Source organism: Amblyomma americanum, chromosome 8 (assembly GCF_052857255.1).
Source record: "Amblyomma americanum isolate KBUSLIRL-KWMA chromosome 8, ASM5285725v1, whole genome shotgun sequence".
Classification (NCBI taxonomy): domain Eukaryota; kingdom Metazoa; phylum Arthropoda; class Arachnida; order Ixodida; family Ixodidae; genus Amblyomma; species Amblyomma americanum.
The window spans coordinates 73,477,101-73,496,088 of NC_135504.1; the positions used below are offsets into that span (position 1 = coordinate 73,477,101).

Genomic DNA, 18,988 nt, shown 5'->3' on the forward strand with positions numbered 1-18,988 from the left:
TATTCTAGTACACTATATATAGGAGGTGAGGCGCTCCGCGTTGAAAATGCTGCGGTGGCGCTGCGGTCGAAGTGGGCTAAGTGGATTGGGTTGCGCCGGAGCAGACGAAGCGTCAGGAATGTTCTCGAGCAGCTAGCGGCGGCGGTTTTCTTTGCGTAGCCCGTTCTTTTGTGATCACTGTTTTATCCTGCAGTTACCATCAAAGTGTGTGGCATGCCTAATCGAAGGCATCGTCACTGCTACGCACCGGGATGTCGCACCGGCTACGCGGGCGTCCCAGCCGAGAAGAAGCTGTCGTTGTTCAGCGTCCCGAAAGATGCGGTTCGAAGGAAAGCCTGGGAGCGGAACCTCCATAGCGCTGACAAGCCTCTGGATGAGAACTGCGCAGTTTGTGAGCTGCACTTTGAAGAACGGTACATACTTCGTGACTACGTGCACGTAGTGGCCGGCAAAGAAGTGAGAATCGCGCGCGGAGTGCCCGCGCTCACACCGGAAGCAGTGCCCACGCTTTTGCCCAATACGCCGAAGTATTTGAGCTCAAAGGCACCCCCGAAACGTGCACCACGCAAGCGTGGCACGTCTACCGTGTTCGAAAGCCCGGGCTGCAAAAGGAAGAAAGCCTGCACGAGTGTACCTACGGCCGTGCACGACAGTGGAAACTGCGACGACGAGTCGGCAGTGGAGTGCACGCAATGGCCAGCTCTTGACTTAAACAATCTCAGGGACCTGAAGACCCCTTCAGCGTACTGGTCAGTGCATAATTTTTCCGACTACGAAGGCACTGTTTATGCACTGTCAAGCTTGGAAGCAAGTTCTGGCACGGTGACCTCTGAAAGGGCTGTTCTGTTCAGCCTGAGTGGGACCGAGATTACGTACAGAACATTCCTCAAGCGAAAACTCGTTGCTGAAGGTGCTGCGAAGACTGTGCTCGAAGCAGAGCGAGTCATTTCTGAAGCCTCCGATTTTCTTGCATGTCCTGGTGCGCACTCTTCCTCTGCTATTTTAGAGAAAGATCTCACTGCAAAACTTCTGGAAAAAACAACAGTCATTCATGGGGCCTTCCACAGCAAGACATGCACAGGGATGACAACAACCAAAGGTAAATTTGTGAAGCGAAGTGACAGATGCAGAGTAGTACACTATTTCATGTGCAGTAAACTGTGAAGGTCACGCCCTGTGCTACTGAGGGCAAGATTAGGTTAAAAGCCTAATCACGATGATTAAGATGCGCGCTACATGTAGTAGCAACAGTCCAGAAATTAAGCAACAAGCGTATTTTGCAATTTGTGTTGCTTTGTATCGCTGACCGAGGCATATGCAATGCAAAAGTGCTGTGATAAGAATTGGAATAGGAGTTTTGTTAATATTACTAAAATATATCAAATTACTCAGGTGTGTTTGCTCAAGCATGTGAACAAAACCTTTTATTGTTCATAAAGCCCTTTCAGGGTATAGTGCACTTGCATAAGTAGAATGATAAGTGATGACAAATTTCTCAAGTATTTTGCAATGAGCTTTGGTAGTAGCTTCACTACTTTTGACATTCATTCTTATTTCAAACAATATTGCTCTCCTTGCATAATTGTGACTAACTGGTGTGTGACATGAGGGCTTAACAAAATACCTAATTTCTTTTCAGGAGTCCCATGCCTTTCATGCCGTTATCTGTGCAAGACCCTGCTGACACGGATGTCTCGGCTCAGAAACCGTCGTCACAAGCAAATCACGACAGTGGGCCAAAAGCTCAGGTCTATGTTGCAGAAGCACAGGCGCCTGTCCAAGAGACTAATAAGCCTGAAGGGACAAATCGAGAGCATGAAGGCACGAAATTCTGCAATAAAAGAAGACTTTGGCGGAAAGCATTGCTATGTTGCCCAAAAAACAACAGGAAAGCGTGCGGCACTGCTTTGATGCCTGCAAAAGAAAGAGTACAAGGGGTATGAACTTTACTAAAGAATGGGTGCTTGAGTGCATTTTAATGAAAATGAGGAGCCCGAAACTCTATAGGCACATCAGGAAGCACAACATTCTTGTACTTCCAAGTAACACCACTTTGAAGAAGTACACTGCAGCATACAAAAGTGGCTTTGGATTCAACAAGAAGGTGATGGAAATCCTCAAACAAAAAACAAGCAAAATGGACAGCTTCAGTCGTCATGGGGGCCTTCTGATTGATGAAATGAAGTTGTCAGAGCACCTATCAATGGAAAAGTGTGCAAAGTTGCGTGGATTTGTTGATCTCGGCCCATTCACACCTCCCGAAGATGCAGGGCTTCCATGCGACCATGGAATGGTTGTCATGTTTGTCCCGTTCACTGGGCGGTTTTCGCAGATAATAGGAACATTTGCAGCGAATGGAAATGTCAAGGGAAACCTGCTATGCAAAATACTTATTGAAGCCGTGATTTTGGCTGAGCAAGCGGGACTCTTTGTAGATTTCGTGACCTGTGACGGTGCCTCATGGAATCGGAAAATGTGGACACTAATGGGCATTAAGGCATCTGCCAGCAAGATTACGTGCGGAGTGAAACATCCTGTTGACGCAAAAAGGAACCTGTATTTCCTTTCAGACTTCCCGCATCTACTGAAAGGCCTTCGAAACTTACTGCTGAAAGGTGGCTTTAATACACCAGACGGACGAGTAAGATTTTATCTGTTTTGAGTGTTCCAGCATAGTTATCCTGCAAAGTTACTAACAATGTGCTTCTTTTTTATGATGCAGGTTTCAACATATTTTGTTAAAGAAGCGTTCAACTATGACAAAGATAATGTGACGCTGAAGGCGATGCCAGGGCTGACTTTAAGCCATCTGGACCCAAACAATTTTGAAAAAATGCGGGTCACCCTCGCGTTCCAGCTCTTCGGTGACCGCGTGTTGCGTGGCTTGCATCATTATAAGGACAGACTTGAATCAAGTTATGGAAAAGGAGCCATAGATGCTATGGAAAAATTCTTCAGGTAACGTGTTTTGTACTCTCAATCTGTGCATGTGATAAGGCAGCATGTGCGACAAAAGGTTGTCTTCAGTTGTGAAAATAGTATTGCTCTAACCTGTAGTGACAGCAGATCTTTATTTTTTTCAGAATGATCAACGAACTGATCCAAAACAATGACATCGCGCTACAAGTCTGAAGCTCTCTGGCCAAACTCAAGAGGTGCTGCTGCGTTGTCGGCTTTCCTGGAATACATCACTAAGTGGGAGGAGTGCACCGTCAACGGGGTTGGCTTCATCAGCAAGACAACGGCTGTCGGCTTTAGAGTGACATTGTCTGGAGTGTTGCGACTTTTGGAGTATTTAACCAAAGAAGTTGGATTTAAGTACTTAATGACGGCCAAGTTAAGCCAGGATCAAGTTGAAAACTTGTTCGGGGTTGTACGGCAGTCATCAGGGTGTAATGACCATCCTACACCTGAGCAGTTCTTGATAACTGTTAACTGCCTCAGCTTTTACAGCCTGGCCAGACCTGTTGATGGTGCCAGTGTTGAGCCACTAGTCCTCACAGCGCTACTTGACACAGGAAACACAGACCTGTCAAATTCCACAACCTTGGAAGACACAATTGACAGCTATATTTCAAGGGGGGACCTTGATTCCCTACAGGATGCTGCCAGCCAGAAAGGCAACGGTGTTCCCAGTGAGCACAAAAGTCTAGTTCAAAAAAGAAGTGACTCGCGCCTTATCTATCACATGGCAGGATATGTCACCAGGAAATTTGTGAAAAAAACTGGATGTGATGCATGTCGCACTCTTTTGCTTGTGAGCAATGCAGAGGGGAGGTCAGACCTGCACTCTGGTTTTACCAGCTTCGCTGACACAGGTGGACTGCTGTATCCATCTAAAGAGCTCTTTGAGTTCATTAACTACTTAGAGAGTGCCTTTACGGGCTGCTTCAGCATGAATCAACTACATGCTGACAGCATTCTGGATGTGCTGTCACTGCTCAGGACCAGAACAAAAACAATTGGATGCACAGTCCATGAAGGCGAAGTAAAGTGCAAGGTTGTGAAGTTTTATATTGTAACACGGCTCCACTTCCTGATTAAGGGCCTAAACAAATCAAATGATGAAAGGCGTCAAAGGATGAAGCACCTAAATGTGCGCAGGTGTCTGTGACACTGACAAGCAGTACTGCTGGTTGCTTTCGCGAAATAAATGTTGACATATTTTGCATTTGAGTTGCACTTGCCATCAGTGGTTTATAATATACATCATTCCTGTCCAATTATTGGCATGTTTCACGGCCTTTTATTGCCATAACCAAAAATGTATTCATCCTTGTGCAACACCAATAAAATATTTTGCTTGTACAACAGAACTTTGGTCAGTGATAGCCTGCCTGCTCACAACGAAAAGGTTCAGAGAGAAGTAAACTGAGCGCTGAGTGGTGTTCGAATCCCAGTCTTGCACTCAGCTGTTGCGATTTGCGTACGCGGGGCCCCTTGAGCGCGCCGACTTTGTAACATTTCTCGACTCTGCGATTCCAGACTTTCATTTGGAATCGCGCCCGAACGCATTCCTGTGCTTTATTTTTGTGCGCGTCCATGCATTCCGCGTAAATCTATTTCGTTCTCGCGCTGACAGCATGCTTTCGCGATTCCACTGCCTAATACACATCGTCTGGTTAAGGACTTTTTTTATTACCTTTGCATGACGACGGATATTTTATCAGTATTCGAAGAACAAAAGTTATGGTAGACTCCGTGTAAGCTGCCAGGCCAGACATACACGCGAACTTGTGGAGTGCGCGGCAGTTGCAACTCGCCTGACGCGCACACGGAGGGGACGGTCAAGCGACTACAAGCGTTCCGAAACACCTCGGGGCCTATCTTGTGCCGTACTGCGCCAATGACCCCTGTTTGAATAAAAAGAATCAACCCGTACAGCCAAGACGCCGCAGAAGGGGCCGCAGCGCACAGCTTACGCCGCGTCTGCCGGCGCGCCCAGCCAATGGATGGATGGATGGATGGATACGGCTGAACCCTTTACGCAAAGCAGAAATTTGGGCAAGTTGGTACGTATTCATTTTGAAACAGCGCAACAAAGAAGGTGCAAATGTAAACACGAAAAAGAGTACGAAAAAAGAAAAACAGAAGGAGACCCTCTCACTAAAGGTGCATTCCGTTGCAAGAAATGCAAATGTACCCCCGACTATAAGAACACTAATATCGTGTTTCGCCATTGTGATAAGATGACGCGAGAAGTTTTTGAAGCTTTTCTTATACGTGAGAAAGGCGCAACGTGCATTAGTTGCCCATCGGTCGCCCTTTCCGAAGGGGAGATTGGATATCTGGCGTCACATGTGGCATGAGTTGACGATGGTGGCGATTAATCTTTCCTAACTATGTATATATTTTGCGTGTTTTTTTCAATAAACCCAGTTGTTAGTCAGCGCTTGTTTGTCTTTACACCTCAGTTTCCACGTCCCGTCTTTGTTGCGCTGTTTCAAAATGAACCCTTTACATCGGGCGGTGGCTCAAGCCACCTAGCCATGTCTTGTGAAATTTTACTCCTGTCTTGCTTTTAGCCACCAATCAGATAACCTTCGATAAATTATGTACCACGTGCTTTGCTGAAAATTTTTCCGTCATCCTTGTTCCTATGTGTTTTATTGCTTCATCCCCTTCTAGTCGAATACCCTCATCTGTAACAATAAACCTTTGTTCTAGCCTAGTTTTATTACTCATTGCATTTAGATGTTTCCAGAATTTTTGGGCTGCTTTTCTATCCTTTTTATTTACTTTTGACATCCATTGGGCACCCTTTCTTCTAATTTTCTCATTAATCAAATAGGATGCGTCCCTTCTACACTTTATGAAGGTATCCCATTTTCTGTCTACTTCAACTTCTGGTTCCCTCCTCTTGGAATATTCTACAGGAGCTTTCAAAAACCGCTCTAGTTCGAGTAGGATGCAGCCTTCATTATGAAGAGCTGAGTGCTCGCGTTATCAAATTTTATTTAACCACCCGCATGTATTTTTATGCAAAGTTTCTACACCAGCGTCAAAGCTCTAGTGTGAATGTTAAGCAAGCTAGGAAGAGAGCCAAACTCTTGTAGCGCTATTTGGAAAGTGCTGTGAAGGCAGCCTAATAAAAAGATGAATTTTCAAAAGCTTATGCTGTTGGAGTCTGGACCACATGTTATGCATGATTTCTTTTATGGCAAATGCGTACTATGTGCAACCATCGGCTGTAGTCCTATATCGCCCTAGAACGCTTGAGTGCACAAAAAAAAAACGGGAGGGAAGCTGCGAGCCGCTGAACCCCTCATCGTTACTTTCTCCTGGCTTTTATCATTTCTATACGTCTGATATACGATCTGCATCGGCCCATCTAGCATAAAATACCTTGCAGCTGCATCACTAAAAACTTTGCTATAAAGATTTCTAGAAACTTCGCTGAGGGCTTCAAAATTGTTGCGCTTGTTTTATTATTGGTGGCTGACAACTTGAATCACATTAAAGGTGCTCAAAGCTCTAGATAATGCGCAACCCACTGCTGTCGCGCTGCTAGACCCGAGATGGCGGGTGGGCTTCATTGCTGGCCGCATTCGAGAAAGCGGCATACAAAGCACGCGCGTGTGATACGCGAGCCCAGCGCAGCATATTCGCGGAATTACTCAGGGAGATAAGTATTGGGTGTCGCTCCATTCTCTTTACCTGCGTAGTTAATTTTTCCGCCGAAAATGTCTAGTTTTATAGCATCTATTCTATGAAACGGAGCGGAAAATAAGGCTCACACGCAGCGAAACTACGCCTCCGCGAGCAGACGACGCGAGGGACTTGGAGCCTGATACGACGCCACTGCCACCTGGCGACGGAGAAGGAAAATGTGCCATCTGCAATGCATGGCTCGAATGGGAAGTTTGAAAACTAACCTGGGGCCCTATTATGGTGGCTAGACGGGGAGGTGAGAGCAACGCGGTGGGCGGCGCAACCGACGCAGTAGTTCATCCTAGCGACAGGTGGCGCTCGTGTGGCTTGTTAGATGCCTGTTTTGCCTGTTTTCAGCAGCAGCACTGCGAGCAGCGGAAGAATCTCGGTCGTGTGTTGTGCCAGCTTGCTCGAAGACGTGTTCCTGGATTTCTGTCGTTACTGTTCTTGTTAACGTTGAATTGTTGTCATGACATGATCGACGACGGATAGGCCTTCGAAGCGCCAGACTCATTGCTTTGCACCGGGATGCGCGAGTGGGTACGTTTCCTTGAGGAAGAAAGACAAGAAAGGATCAGTTTTCAGTGCAGCAATTGATGAAGAAAGGTTCAAGGCGTGGCAGCGAGCAATTCCACGAGCGGACAGACCTCTCGAGAAAACTTCAGTGCTGTGTGAGTTGCACTTTGAACCGAGATTTATCGTGCGGGACTATACGCATATCGTGAATGGTGGTGTTGTCAAGATTCCCCGCGGCCGACCATGTCTCAGCGAAGATGCTGTACCTACAATCTTTCCCAACACGCCTCATTACTTATCAAAGAAGCTCCCGCAAAAGCGTCTGTCAAGGACGTCAAGAGGAGAGGTAGTGGGGAAAAAAAGGAAGGTAGACGACGGCGCGCAGCGTGACATGGCTTTGTCAAGTGACGAAGGCACCAGCGACGCAACAGCGGACGACGCAGTAGACTACGATAAATGCTCCCTGGACAGACTGGACTACCTACTTAGCGAGAAGCTACCCAGCAAGTACTGGTCCAAAAGTCATCTCGAAGGAGCCCCGAGGACTGTGGCATTTAGCGTTTTCGCGCAGGCTAGAGAAGGTGCGTGCTTCAAGAAGCTGGTGTTATGTTCTGCAGAGGACACTCATTACCACTGTTCAGTATTTGTGCAAGGTGTGTGCTTGAAAAAAGAGGACCTGCCAGATGCCGAGTCTGTAGAAAAGCTGCGTTACTCAGTAGATAACATGAACGCATGCTGCGGTTTTGAGAAAAACCTTGTGGAGGAAAAATATCAAAGCTTGTCTCAAGCAAAGTACAGAATGCACGGGAATAATGTCCACAGCAAAACCTGCTCAGGCGCATCGCTGGATGAAAGGGCGTGCATTCAGTGCAGATACCTGAGGAAGCTGCTTTTGAATCAGGCATCGTATAAAAGAAGGAACGCAAAAGTGACCCCTGCCTTCAGCGCTGCAAAAAAGCTGATGAGACGTGACCAGCAGTTACGGCGTGAAAGGGGAGAGGTGGGTAGCCTAGAGGGAGTTCTTTCAAGGATGAAAGACGAAAATGCTGCCATTTCGTCATCAAAAATCGAAGACAGGCTCACTGGACTGCCTGAAAAGCAGCAAGAACAAGTGCGAGCATGCTTCAAAGCATCAAATAGGAAGGGGACCCAAGGCATGCGCTACAGCCAACAGTGGATACTTGAGTGTATTTTGATGCGGCTCAAAAGCCCGAAGCTCTATGAGCATATTCGGAGGCACAAAATAATGGTGCTTCCTAGCAAGAGCTGCTTGCTTAAATACATGAAGAACTATAAAAGCAGCTTTGGATTCAATGAAAATGTGCTTGCCGCAGTTTTGGAGAAAACCAAAACTATGGATGAATATGAGAGGCACGGAGGAATCCTGATAGATGAGATGAAGCTCTCTGAGAATCTGAAGGTCACCAGCAGTGGGTTAATTGAGGGCTTCGTTGATTTGGGGGCCTACACTTCTCCAGACCAAACCATGGAGAGATGTGATCATGGCTTAGTCGTACTTTTTCAGCCATTTTCCGGCCAGTTCCAGCAAATACTGGGAGTATTTGGTTCTCGCAGCAACGTGAACGCTGATATCCTTTCAAAGATTATTTTGGATGCAACATTAGCTGCTGAGAAAGCTGGCCTGTTTGTTAATTTTGTGACAACAGATGGTGCTTCGTGGAACCGAAGTATGTGGAGGCAGTTCAGCATCAAAGGAAGCCAGAAAAAAACTGTGTGCAAAGTCAAGCACCCAGTAGATGACAGTAGAAGCCTACATTTCCTGTCGGATTTTCCGCACTTGGTGATATGTGTCAGAAACAGCGTTGTGAAGACCGGCCTTCAGATACCAGAAGGAAGAGTGAGGCCCGATGTGGTGAAAGAGGCGTGGAAGTGCGACAACAGAAATGTTGTGAGACTACAAGCAATGCCTCACGTGACAAAGGCGGTCATAGAACCCAATGGGTTCGAAAAAATGAAAGTAAATTATGCCTTCACTTTTTTCAGTGATGAGGTCCTAAGGGGGCTGTCGGCATACAAAAATGACATTGAAAGTATGTGTGGCAAAGGCTGCAGTGAACCAACAGTATCGTTTATACGTAGGATGTCTAAGCTCATCTCTGCAATGACATAGAGGTGGAGCCGCGATGCTATGCGTCCAAAATCGCAAGCTCTTGGTGAGGTGGAGAATTTTCTTCGCTACCTAAATGCTTGGGAAGCAGAAGTAAAGCTAGGCTTTATCAGTCAAGGAACTGCAGAGGGGCTACGTGTCACATTAAGCAGTACAATATCAATCCTTGACTATATCACAGGAAAGTTGGGTTATAAATATTTGCTAACGGCACGTTTGAGCCAAGACCCGCTAGAAAATATTTTTGGCATTTTAAGACAAATGTCCGGAAGTAACGACCACCCGACCCCCACCCAATTCCTGCTTTCAGCAAACTGTCTCTCTTTTTGCAGTTTAGCAAAAGCACCAGGCAACGGAAATGTGTCACCAGCCGTAATCAAAAGCCTCTTAGGGAAATCCAAAAATTCAAAGGAAGCCCAGTCAAAGCTTGATCAGCTGATGGACATTGGATGCCTTAATGAGGTACATGAACTCCTTAATTCATGCGATATGATTTCTGACCACACTTCAACAGCTACTGCCAGAAGTGACTCAAGAATAACTTATTATGTCACTGGCTATGTTGCCCGCAAGATGCTTAGCAAGACAAAATGTGAAGAGTGCTCAAGAGCACTGCTGCTCCCTGCTGGGTGTGAGGCACCTAAAGAAGCCTGCCTCACGAAGGAAGTTGACAGGGGTGGATTACTTTACCCCTCTGAAGACCTCCAAGCCTTTGTTGCGAAGGTTGAAGACTCGTTCACTTATTGTTTTAGTCACAACAAGCTAAAAGCAAACAGCTACCTTGATCTGATCTCTTGCCTGACACGAAACAGCCTAAACTTTGTCGGCTGCCCTCAACACAGGGAAGATGTGACAGTCTAAGTTTTATACACTAACAAGGCTGCACTTCCTTGTTAAAGCTCAAAACCGGGCAATGCAGGCAAGGAGACAGAGGATGCACTTCCTCAAGATGCGACGTGTTACTTGAGCTTATAATCTTATTTTATGAGTATCTGTTGCTTGTTTGCAAAATCTTCACGTGGTTTGCCGCATGTTTCCGAAACTAAAATAAACTCTTTTCTGCCTAAATGCGATGTTTTTTTTTTTCGGAAAGCTTTGAAGCCTCAAAACATAACGTGCTAAATTGCGCTTGACTTTGATTAGAATCGACCATACTACTGGGAGCAAGCTGGTCATAACAGTAGGTGATAAAAAGCATTAATTAGCACATGTTCGACAGAACATTTCGGATCCACTCTGGCGCGTGTGATCTAAGGGCAGTGAGCCCCACTCGACAGCTAATTAGAAACGTCAGCGTCTCACTGCTAATAACGATGTTGCGAGTTCGATCCTCGCCGCGGCGGCTGCCTATGGGTAGAGACGAAATACAAACGCTCCCCTATAGGCTCCGTCATAGCCTCCTTTATACTATAAAGGAGGCTATGGCTCCGTACAGTCAAGTTTGGTCACGATCCTTGCGCCACCTAGCGCCGCTCCAGTGAGTCTGTGGGCCGGCTGAATGGAAGCACCGCTGCCGCGCTCAGCTGCACCGGCTGCACGCTTTCAGTCGCGTTGCAACGATGGCAAGCAGTAGTAGTGGCGGTGGCCTCAGCAAAAAAATGCGAAAAGAAAAAGCAGTTGTCGGTAGTGCTGCGTGAAGGATTGCCATAGCCGCGAAGGACAGTTTGGCATTAAGCTGTACAGATTTCCAGGTAGGCCGTACGAAAGAGATCGACGAAAGAAGTGGATCACGGCAGTGCGGAGAATCAAGTAAGTTCTTTGTCGCATTTAAAACCAGTCTTAGCGTCTTTTCAACATAGTACGTTTAGCAGTTTCATACCGCGAGTGGTAATTTTAAATGTGAACGCCTCGCCGCGCTCCGGGCGTTGAAGTTTGCGGAAAATTTGTTCGAACCTCGAGCATATGTACCTACGCATACGTGTCATTTTCATCGCGGATATATCGCCGCACTTAACTTTCTATGGCGTTTGTCCGCGCTGCATTTCTTCGATTGTACTTCTTTAGTAACGCCTACGTACAAACTTCCTCACATGTATGTACATACTGCACTTGCCTAGGAACGTTCGTACGGCGCACCGGGTTGGGTACGGAAGAAGTTATCGTGCATGCACATTCACTAGGAGTGCGGTTGGCTCACGTGTCAAAGCTATTTTGGGCCCTGCAAATGGCGAAAAGTGTGGCAAACATGATAGAGCGTGCCAGTAGAACTTTTATGCGGTGTGCGCAGACCACTTCTCCGTAGTGTAAACAACTTGTGTTCTGTAAAATAGCAGGCCAATTAGGGAAACATTATGCATGTTGTCTGCCTCCGCCCTCTGTGGGTTGAGGATTTTGTGGTGTAAACTATGCTGTGTCGTCTTTTTCAGCCTGGCCGACGGTTCCGAGTGGGTGCCGAATGAGAGGACAAGAATATGCTCTAAGCATTTCGTCAACGGAGAGAAGAGTACAATCGCATCGCATCCAGGGTACTACCCAACCATATTCCCGGATGTATACAGGGTCAGCCACGTCGATGCGACTAAGCAGCTTGCACGATATGAAAGGTATGAAATGACTTTTAGCACTGTGAACCACCTATAAGAATTCAATATTTGAACTACTGTGTGCAATTCTAAGTTCAATTAGTCTGCAGAATTTGAATGCAGCTGGTAATTTTCATTATGTAACGTTCAGAAGAAGGACCACAAGGAGAATATGAATTTTCGAATGTTTCATATGCTCCAGGTTGCATAGGAGGAGGAGGGCTAGGGCATCGTCTGCCTCAGTAATGCCAAAGCAGGCATCTGCCACTGTTAGCGAAAAAGACACGGCATCAAGCACTTAAGGAGACACCTCTGAAACGGATCCCCTGAATAAAGAGCCATCCAACCTGGAGGTACTTTGCATGGCTGTTGACGCTGCACAAAAAGACAAGGTAAGCAACCGGGATGGGCATGGAACAATGACACTGCCATTCTTTATTTTGATGCAAAGCCGTCTCTGTGTACATGTTACATGCAGAGTTTAAGTGTGAAATTTCAGCAGTTTACTGCCTGCTTTCGTCACTGTGAATTAAAGTGTTTAACCTCTAATTTATGTATATGCATCTCACTGCAGTGCAGGTGACATGGCTGTCCAGTTTTATGACTGATACCTGTTTTTTTCTTTTCTACGCAGTCTTGCCAAACCGACGACATTGGAAGATGTTCCGGCACATTTTCGGTGTTCCTGTGTTCGGCACGAGGCAATGAGGCGTGCACTCAAGTCAACCAGAAAATTGTTTGCGACGCGGAAGTACAGTGCAAGCCTGCAGTGGTTTCCCACCAGTCTGGTAGAGACAGCAGGATAGCTTGCTTCACAGGATACGACAGTGTCTAAGCATGTGCAGCTGCCATGAAGGATCTGTGCGGCGTGTCCCCCGACATATATGCCCTCCTGCTTAGCATAATGCCCCGTTCTGCTGAGCGAACTTGTGATGTGCCAATAACCGATAGGCTTGTGCTGTTTTTGATGAAGCTTAAGCTTGGGATCACTTACTCATCTCTTGCAGTGCTTTTCTGTGTGTCCAGGAACACAGTCTCTCGTTATTTTAAGAGTGTTCTTAAAACACTTAGCATTGCCACGCAGAAGTGGATATATCGCCCTCCTGAACATGTCATCAGGCAAACAATGCCAAATTGCTTTAAAGTTCACTACCAGGACTGCTCCATGATAATTGATTGTAGAGAAGTCCGTACAGAACAACCGTACACTGTACAGCAACAGCGTGTGCTGTATTCACATTACAAAGGAGGATATACTCTGAAATTCCTTGTTGGAATCACGCTATGTGGTGCAGTCTGCTTCGGCTCAAAGGCATACAGAGGCAGGTTGTCAGATTCCTTTATTACAGTGGATTCTGGGTTTCTAGACCTAGTGCAACCAGGCGATGTTGTGATGGCGGATAAGGGGTTTCCGGGTATAAAGGCAGGCCTTGAAGAGGTACGGGCTGTATTAGTGATGCCCCCATTTTTGCAAGGTCAGGACCAATTTTCTGAAAGTGAGGTGCATGAGACGTACCGAATTGCACAGGTGCGAATTCATGTGGAAAGAATTATCCAGTGCATAAAGATGTTCAACATCCTCAACACACGCATACCCACAGGGCTGATTGCAGTGATGAGCGACGTATTTCATGTCTGCTGCGTCTTGGCAAATCTCCAGCCGCCTATTATAAGCTCCGAACAGTAAGGTTTGAAGTGCTGCACCATCTACAATCAGCAGACATACGCTATATTCTCATTTTCACACATCTTTTTATTCAAACGAAAGATTAATCACACTCTCGAGGACTTGACAAGGGCGGGGAGCAGCCACGTAAAGTAAAAGTCCTCCAGTGCTCGCACAGCTGAACATAGGAAGTCATCGTCTTTCTCTACAATGATGGTGAAGTTTTGTTGTTCTGAATAAACAAAAAAAAACATTAATTGAGATTACACACATACATTAACCGTTGCACCTGTGTGTAATATCGGTGACTTGCAAGGAGCGTCAATTTGCCATTCTTGTACTTAATGTACGGCACAAATGTAACCTCCTGCTCTACATCAATGATGTCACTGTTCCGTCTTGAAAACGGGCACTTTATCTCTAAAAGGCAAACACCCTTTGCCGTTTCAAAGAGCCCGTCAGGGTTTCCGCAAAGCCACGGCTGGGCTGTATGGACCACAAGTCCAGTCTGGAAAAAGAAATAATATTTTTCTGAAGCAAATGAAAATAGAAAAAGTACTTTTCTGAAGCGTATGTCCTACAAGTACACAATACAAATAATGCAAACGCAGAAATAAAAGTGCAATGGTCATGTGCAAATATGAAAGCAATGAGGCTACCAAATGTGAAATCACAAATTTTTAAGTCAAGCAGGTTGTACACATGTAGCTTACCTCTAACACATCTGCACAAACTTTCTCCTCAAAGTTCTTGCGTGCCACTGGCTCCATTTTCATGCCTGAAAACTTTCAGTCAGCCCAACGTGCGATGTTGTGATATTGGAAAACGTACCATATGATGTGGCCTCAGAGCAAAACCCTCGACGATGCAGAATTGTCTTCAAGAGGTCTTGAGGATGCTTCCGTATTCTCAGTATCATGTGTGCTTGCGAACAAGTTATTCTTAATCTTCTTTCTCTGTGCCACCTGTTATAAATTTTAACAGAATAATTAGGAGATACATTACATTGCAAGTCTCCAAGGGGACATATGAACAAGGAGGTGATGCACCTACCTGTGATTATTAGCCTGCCCCTTTGTCAGTGCACATAGGTGCAGAACACTTAAGCATTTTATGTTCTTGGCGTAGTACGCTGCCACTTCTGCTGGCATTTCTTCTTCGTACTCCTTTTTTTAATTAATATTTTTGGAAACTTTGCTGTGACCATTAAAGAGTGCACAGCCTTTTTTGGTTCTTGCAAAAGACTCCTGAGTTTTTCTATTTCTTCTTCAAGTACTACTTTATCTATGATATCTTGCAAGACTGCCTTGCATGCACTTTCATCATTTTCATTTTGTGCTTTCAAAATTCTAGACATTGGACATTGAATGTCAGGGAAGTGCTTTATCAGAAAGCTTGGGTCCAACGGTTTGGGAGGCTCTCCACTACCATGTGGGTGCTTGTTAGCTGAAAGAAAATATGCAGGTGCATTAGCTGAAATAAAGCTGGGGCATGCTTTGTGGAAACAGACTGAAAAGCACAAGCATTATTGTCTCCTACCACTGCGTAACAAGCAATAAGTTTCTTAACTAATGCCGAAATGTCGGGCAATACATAATTAAAATAGGTACATCTAACTTCCATTCCTTCAGCAGTGAAATGCAATGCTTACCACCAAAAAGTTCTTCAATCGACGCTTTATCGTCCACACGGCCTTTTTTTGCTGGTCTTCCCAACCTCTGCCTCTCAGATGTGCAGGAGATGTCGTCGTGCAAGTTGACATGCAGCACAACAGCCGCGCAGTGTTTGCAAGACCCTGCAGCGCCGTACCTGCAACTGCGAACTCCAGCTTGCAGTTCGCGGTCATTCTTGTTTATCTGCGGTGAACACAATGTAAATGCAACAGTTGACACAAACTATGACCGCCAAACTAGCCACCCAACAACAAGAGAACGTTCGCACGTGATGCCCGCATATTATGATTAATTACGTTCCCACCGCACAATACCTTTACAAACCCTCCTAAGAGACTTGAAAAACTCCACTATGTAAGGCAATCATATTCCTGAGAAGCGATGTTGCTTATTCAAGCACATGATAATGTCGCTGGAACAAGCCTCACGGAGATTTGAAAAGCGGTTCGCGAATCCACATGCTACGAACGATACAAAACGTGCACCGCCGACAGCGGGGTCCGTATTCAGCAGTGGCTGTTGCCACGTTAAAAATGCCACAACTTCTCTCACGTGCAAAGAAACGTCGCAAACTTGTTTCCTTTGTTGAGAGCGGCACTTCGCCCGCACGTTCACGCCATCAACTTCCGTCACAAAGGAAACGTGTCCAGCGTCGTACAACGTCTTCCCGCTCGTCAGAGAGGCTGGATGAAAATATTCTTCTGTACCCTTAATGGGCCTAAACCCCGCTAAAACCACCTGGGACATAGCAAAGGATCGTGCCGACCATGGATGCAACACGAAAGCGGACGCTGGCCGTGCACATGAAGGCGAAAAGAGCAAGTGGGCAGCTTGCGCCCTGCCGCCCCCGCCGGCTCAGTAAGGCGGAATCTGCCACGGCGGCGCTGAGCGCGGCGCTGCTCCGTAAAGGGGCGCTCACATTAGCGGGAAAACGCGCAACGCCGGGCGTTTCCCGCGTGCCGCTTCCCGCCCAAGCCGGTTTTTCTCCCGCGGACAGCCTGCTCTCCCGTCCCGCGGAGCGATGGGTTCGGTACCTATTTTTCCCGTGCCGGTGATTAAGGACAGCCAATGGGCGCCGACCGTGAACCGTGACGTCGGTCCCAGCTCAGTGACCCCGTCGGCGGAGGCTGCGCGCGTCCGGCCGGCCGGCCCCGGCCGGCCGGGGCACTCGGCGGCTGCTTTGCCAGGGCGACGGGAGGGGAGCTAGCAGGGTGCGCTTTCCAGTCTTCTCTAGTGTCACGTGACTATCCCCTTCTCTTTCTGCTCGTTCGGGTCCTCCCTCAGCGCCTCCTCTCTTCACATTCCAAGACAACCGCAGCGAGAAAACGCGCGTAGTGTGAGCGTCATTCCGAGGAGCTGCGAGGCAGCGTCGACGTTGACGCTGTGCCGGCGCGGGAAGCTTCCCGCCAGTGTGAGCGCGCCTTAACGCCCTCTGACCAGTGTACGGAGCCTATGCTGTTATCGGCGGTCGTCTGCAACGGCGCACGTAGCCCATACTAGCCACCGTACAGTACGTCGTTTCACCTCAATTTACCGTGAATAGATTTAAAGAGTCATCGTCAACCGCTCATTTTGGAGTGACTATATTTATATAACTTTTCTTTCTGCAACACCCGCGGATGCATGCGCTCGGCAGCGAGCATTGCAGCCGCTCCCCGCGTCCCGCCGTGAGCGAAGCGATCTAAGTGACGACAGCAGCGCCGCCGCTGCTGGCATGATTGCCTGCTTCGCTCCGCGGCCGCCGATGTTCTCACCTCCCCCTCTAGCCACCATAGCCCTATTCTCGACAATTCGCCATTTTGTTCAAATTGTGACGTAGGCGTGACGTAAACATCAAGGCGGTGCCATGACACGTAAGCACTGAAAGAGGTTACGAAATGTGAAGAATAAAACAAAAAAAGAGAAACACAAACGACGTCGTCTGCTACTAGGTAGGTAGGAAAAACTTTATTGAAAATGCCGGCAACCGACGGTTTGACGCGTCGTGACGTTGGCCAAGCGTCGACCCGGGGTTATGCCCTCCTCTGCACTACCCCCGTTCGGCCCGTTTGTGGTGGGACGGGAGGCTTGTGCTTTTCGAGCGCACCCCGGGCCTGCTGGACGGCCCATAGTTGAATGTCCTTGTCTGCAGACTGCACTGCACTTTGAAGTTCGGGCGGGTATATCCTGGAGGTAGCCTCGGTCGGGAACCTGGCACAGTCCCACATGATGTGCCATTGGTCCGCCGGACCAGCTGCACAAACATTGCACACATCGCTCGGATAGAGTTCTGGGTGAAGTACGTGTAGCACTGCCGGGGCGAGGAGTGACCCGGTCTGTATCTTTCTTAGGATGACGGCCTCCTCCCGACTGAGTGCCGGGTGGGGAGGCGGCATTGTCCGTCGAGCTAGGCGGTAACACATGGTAACTTCGCCATAACTGGTTACGCGGTCCTTGGTTTCGAACCACCACACGGAACGGTCACTCTCGGGGGCGCGGAGGGTAAGCGCTCGCGCCGCCGAATGGGCCATCTCGTGGTTCGGCGAGGATGCACACTCGCCCGCGTGCGCCGGGAACCACTTGATACGGATGGTGCTGCGGCAGTCTTGGGGCTGGAGCTTGCCGATGATGGCGGCCGCCGGCGCGCTCACTCGCCCCTTGGCAAAGTTGCGCACGGCGTTCCTCGAGTCACTGAGCACGGTGTGACACTCGGCCTCGGAGATCGCCAGAGCGATGGCAACCTCCTCGGCGTCTGTGGCGTCCGTGCACCGCACGCTCGCTGCCGTTGTCGTGGTGCCGGTAGCCGCCGCAACGACCACTGCCGCGAAGCCTTCTCGTTTGCATTCCGCTGCGTCCACGTACCGGGCGTGCGGGTCTTGGGCGTGTTTCTCGATGAGGGCCTGGGCCCGTGCCTGCCGCCGTTCTTGGTTGTATTCGGGGTGCACGTTCTTCAGGATGGGGTCCACATGGATGTGAGCCCGCGCCTCCTCGCTGATCTCGCATGGTTGCCGGCTGGGGGTTCGGGGGTTGTAACCCAGGGATGTCAGTATACTGCGCCCCGTCTTGGTGGTAGAGAGGCGCTCCATTTGCGCGGTGAGCTGCGCCTCGGCTATTTTTTCTAGGGTGTTATGGACGCCGAGCTGCAGGAGCCGAGCCGTACTCGTGGTCTCCGTTAAGCCCAACGCCGTCTGATCAGCGTGTTGATCTTGTTCCTGTCAGTGACCTGCCAGTTGAGGTAGGCAGCAACGTAGGCGATGTGACTGATCACGAACGACTGGACGAGGCGCCCGAGACTGCCTTCACGCATGCCCGCCCGTCGTGTCGAGACTCGGTGTATGAGCCGGATGGCGTCCATTGCCTTGGTGGTAAGTTTGTTGATGGTCTCGTCGTTGCGGCCGCTCTTGTTTAGCAGCAGGCCCAGGACTCTGATCTTGGGAACTTCGGGGATGCGTTGCCCCGATGCGGTCATGATCTTGATGTGATCGCACTCCCGACGGGGAGCGCGTTTCCGTCCCGGTCGTAATGGTGTGAGGACGAACAGCTCAGATTTGGCGGGCGAGCACACTAGGCCGGTGCCGGCAAGGTGCTGCTCGATGGCGGTAACCGCGGCTTGTAGCTGTTGCCCGATGCTGGCGTCGGTACCGCCGGCCGCCCACAGGGTAATGTCGTCGGCGTAGATCGTATGCCGGACGCCGGTCCCCGCTACTGCCCTCGCTACCCCGATCATAACGAGGTTGAAGAGCAACGGCGAGATGACCGAACCCTGCGGGTACCCATGCTACCGAGCTTGCGTTCGGGGAGTCTGAGGTCTCCGGCGTGCAGTTCCACCATGCGGTTGGTCAAGAAGTCTTGG

General features: G+C 48.5%; 2 protein-coding genes across 4 annotated transcripts in view; one reads left to right on the forward strand and one right to left on the reverse strand.

Moving 5' to 3' along the window:
* Window positions 1-18,988, reverse strand: part of LOC144101920 (uncharacterized) — a 192,279-nt gene that overhangs the window by 16,553 nt on the left and 156,738 nt on the right. The gene's annotated exons all lie outside the window — the stretch shown is intronic.
* Window positions 12,545-14,917, forward strand: LOC144101918 (uncharacterized). The gene has a single exon (XM_077635138.1). The coding sequence runs from the start codon at window positions 12,668-12,670 to the stop codon at window positions 13,502-13,504; it is 837 nt and encodes a 278-aa protein (XP_077491264.1). The 5' UTR covers window positions 12,545-12,667; the 3' UTR covers window positions 13,505-14,917.

Excerpts from the sequence above, each read along its gene's own strand:
- LOC144101918 (XM_077635138.1), top strand. The coding sequence starts at position 12,668 with ATGAAGGATCTGTGCGGCGTGTCCCCCGACATATATGCCCTCCTGCTT.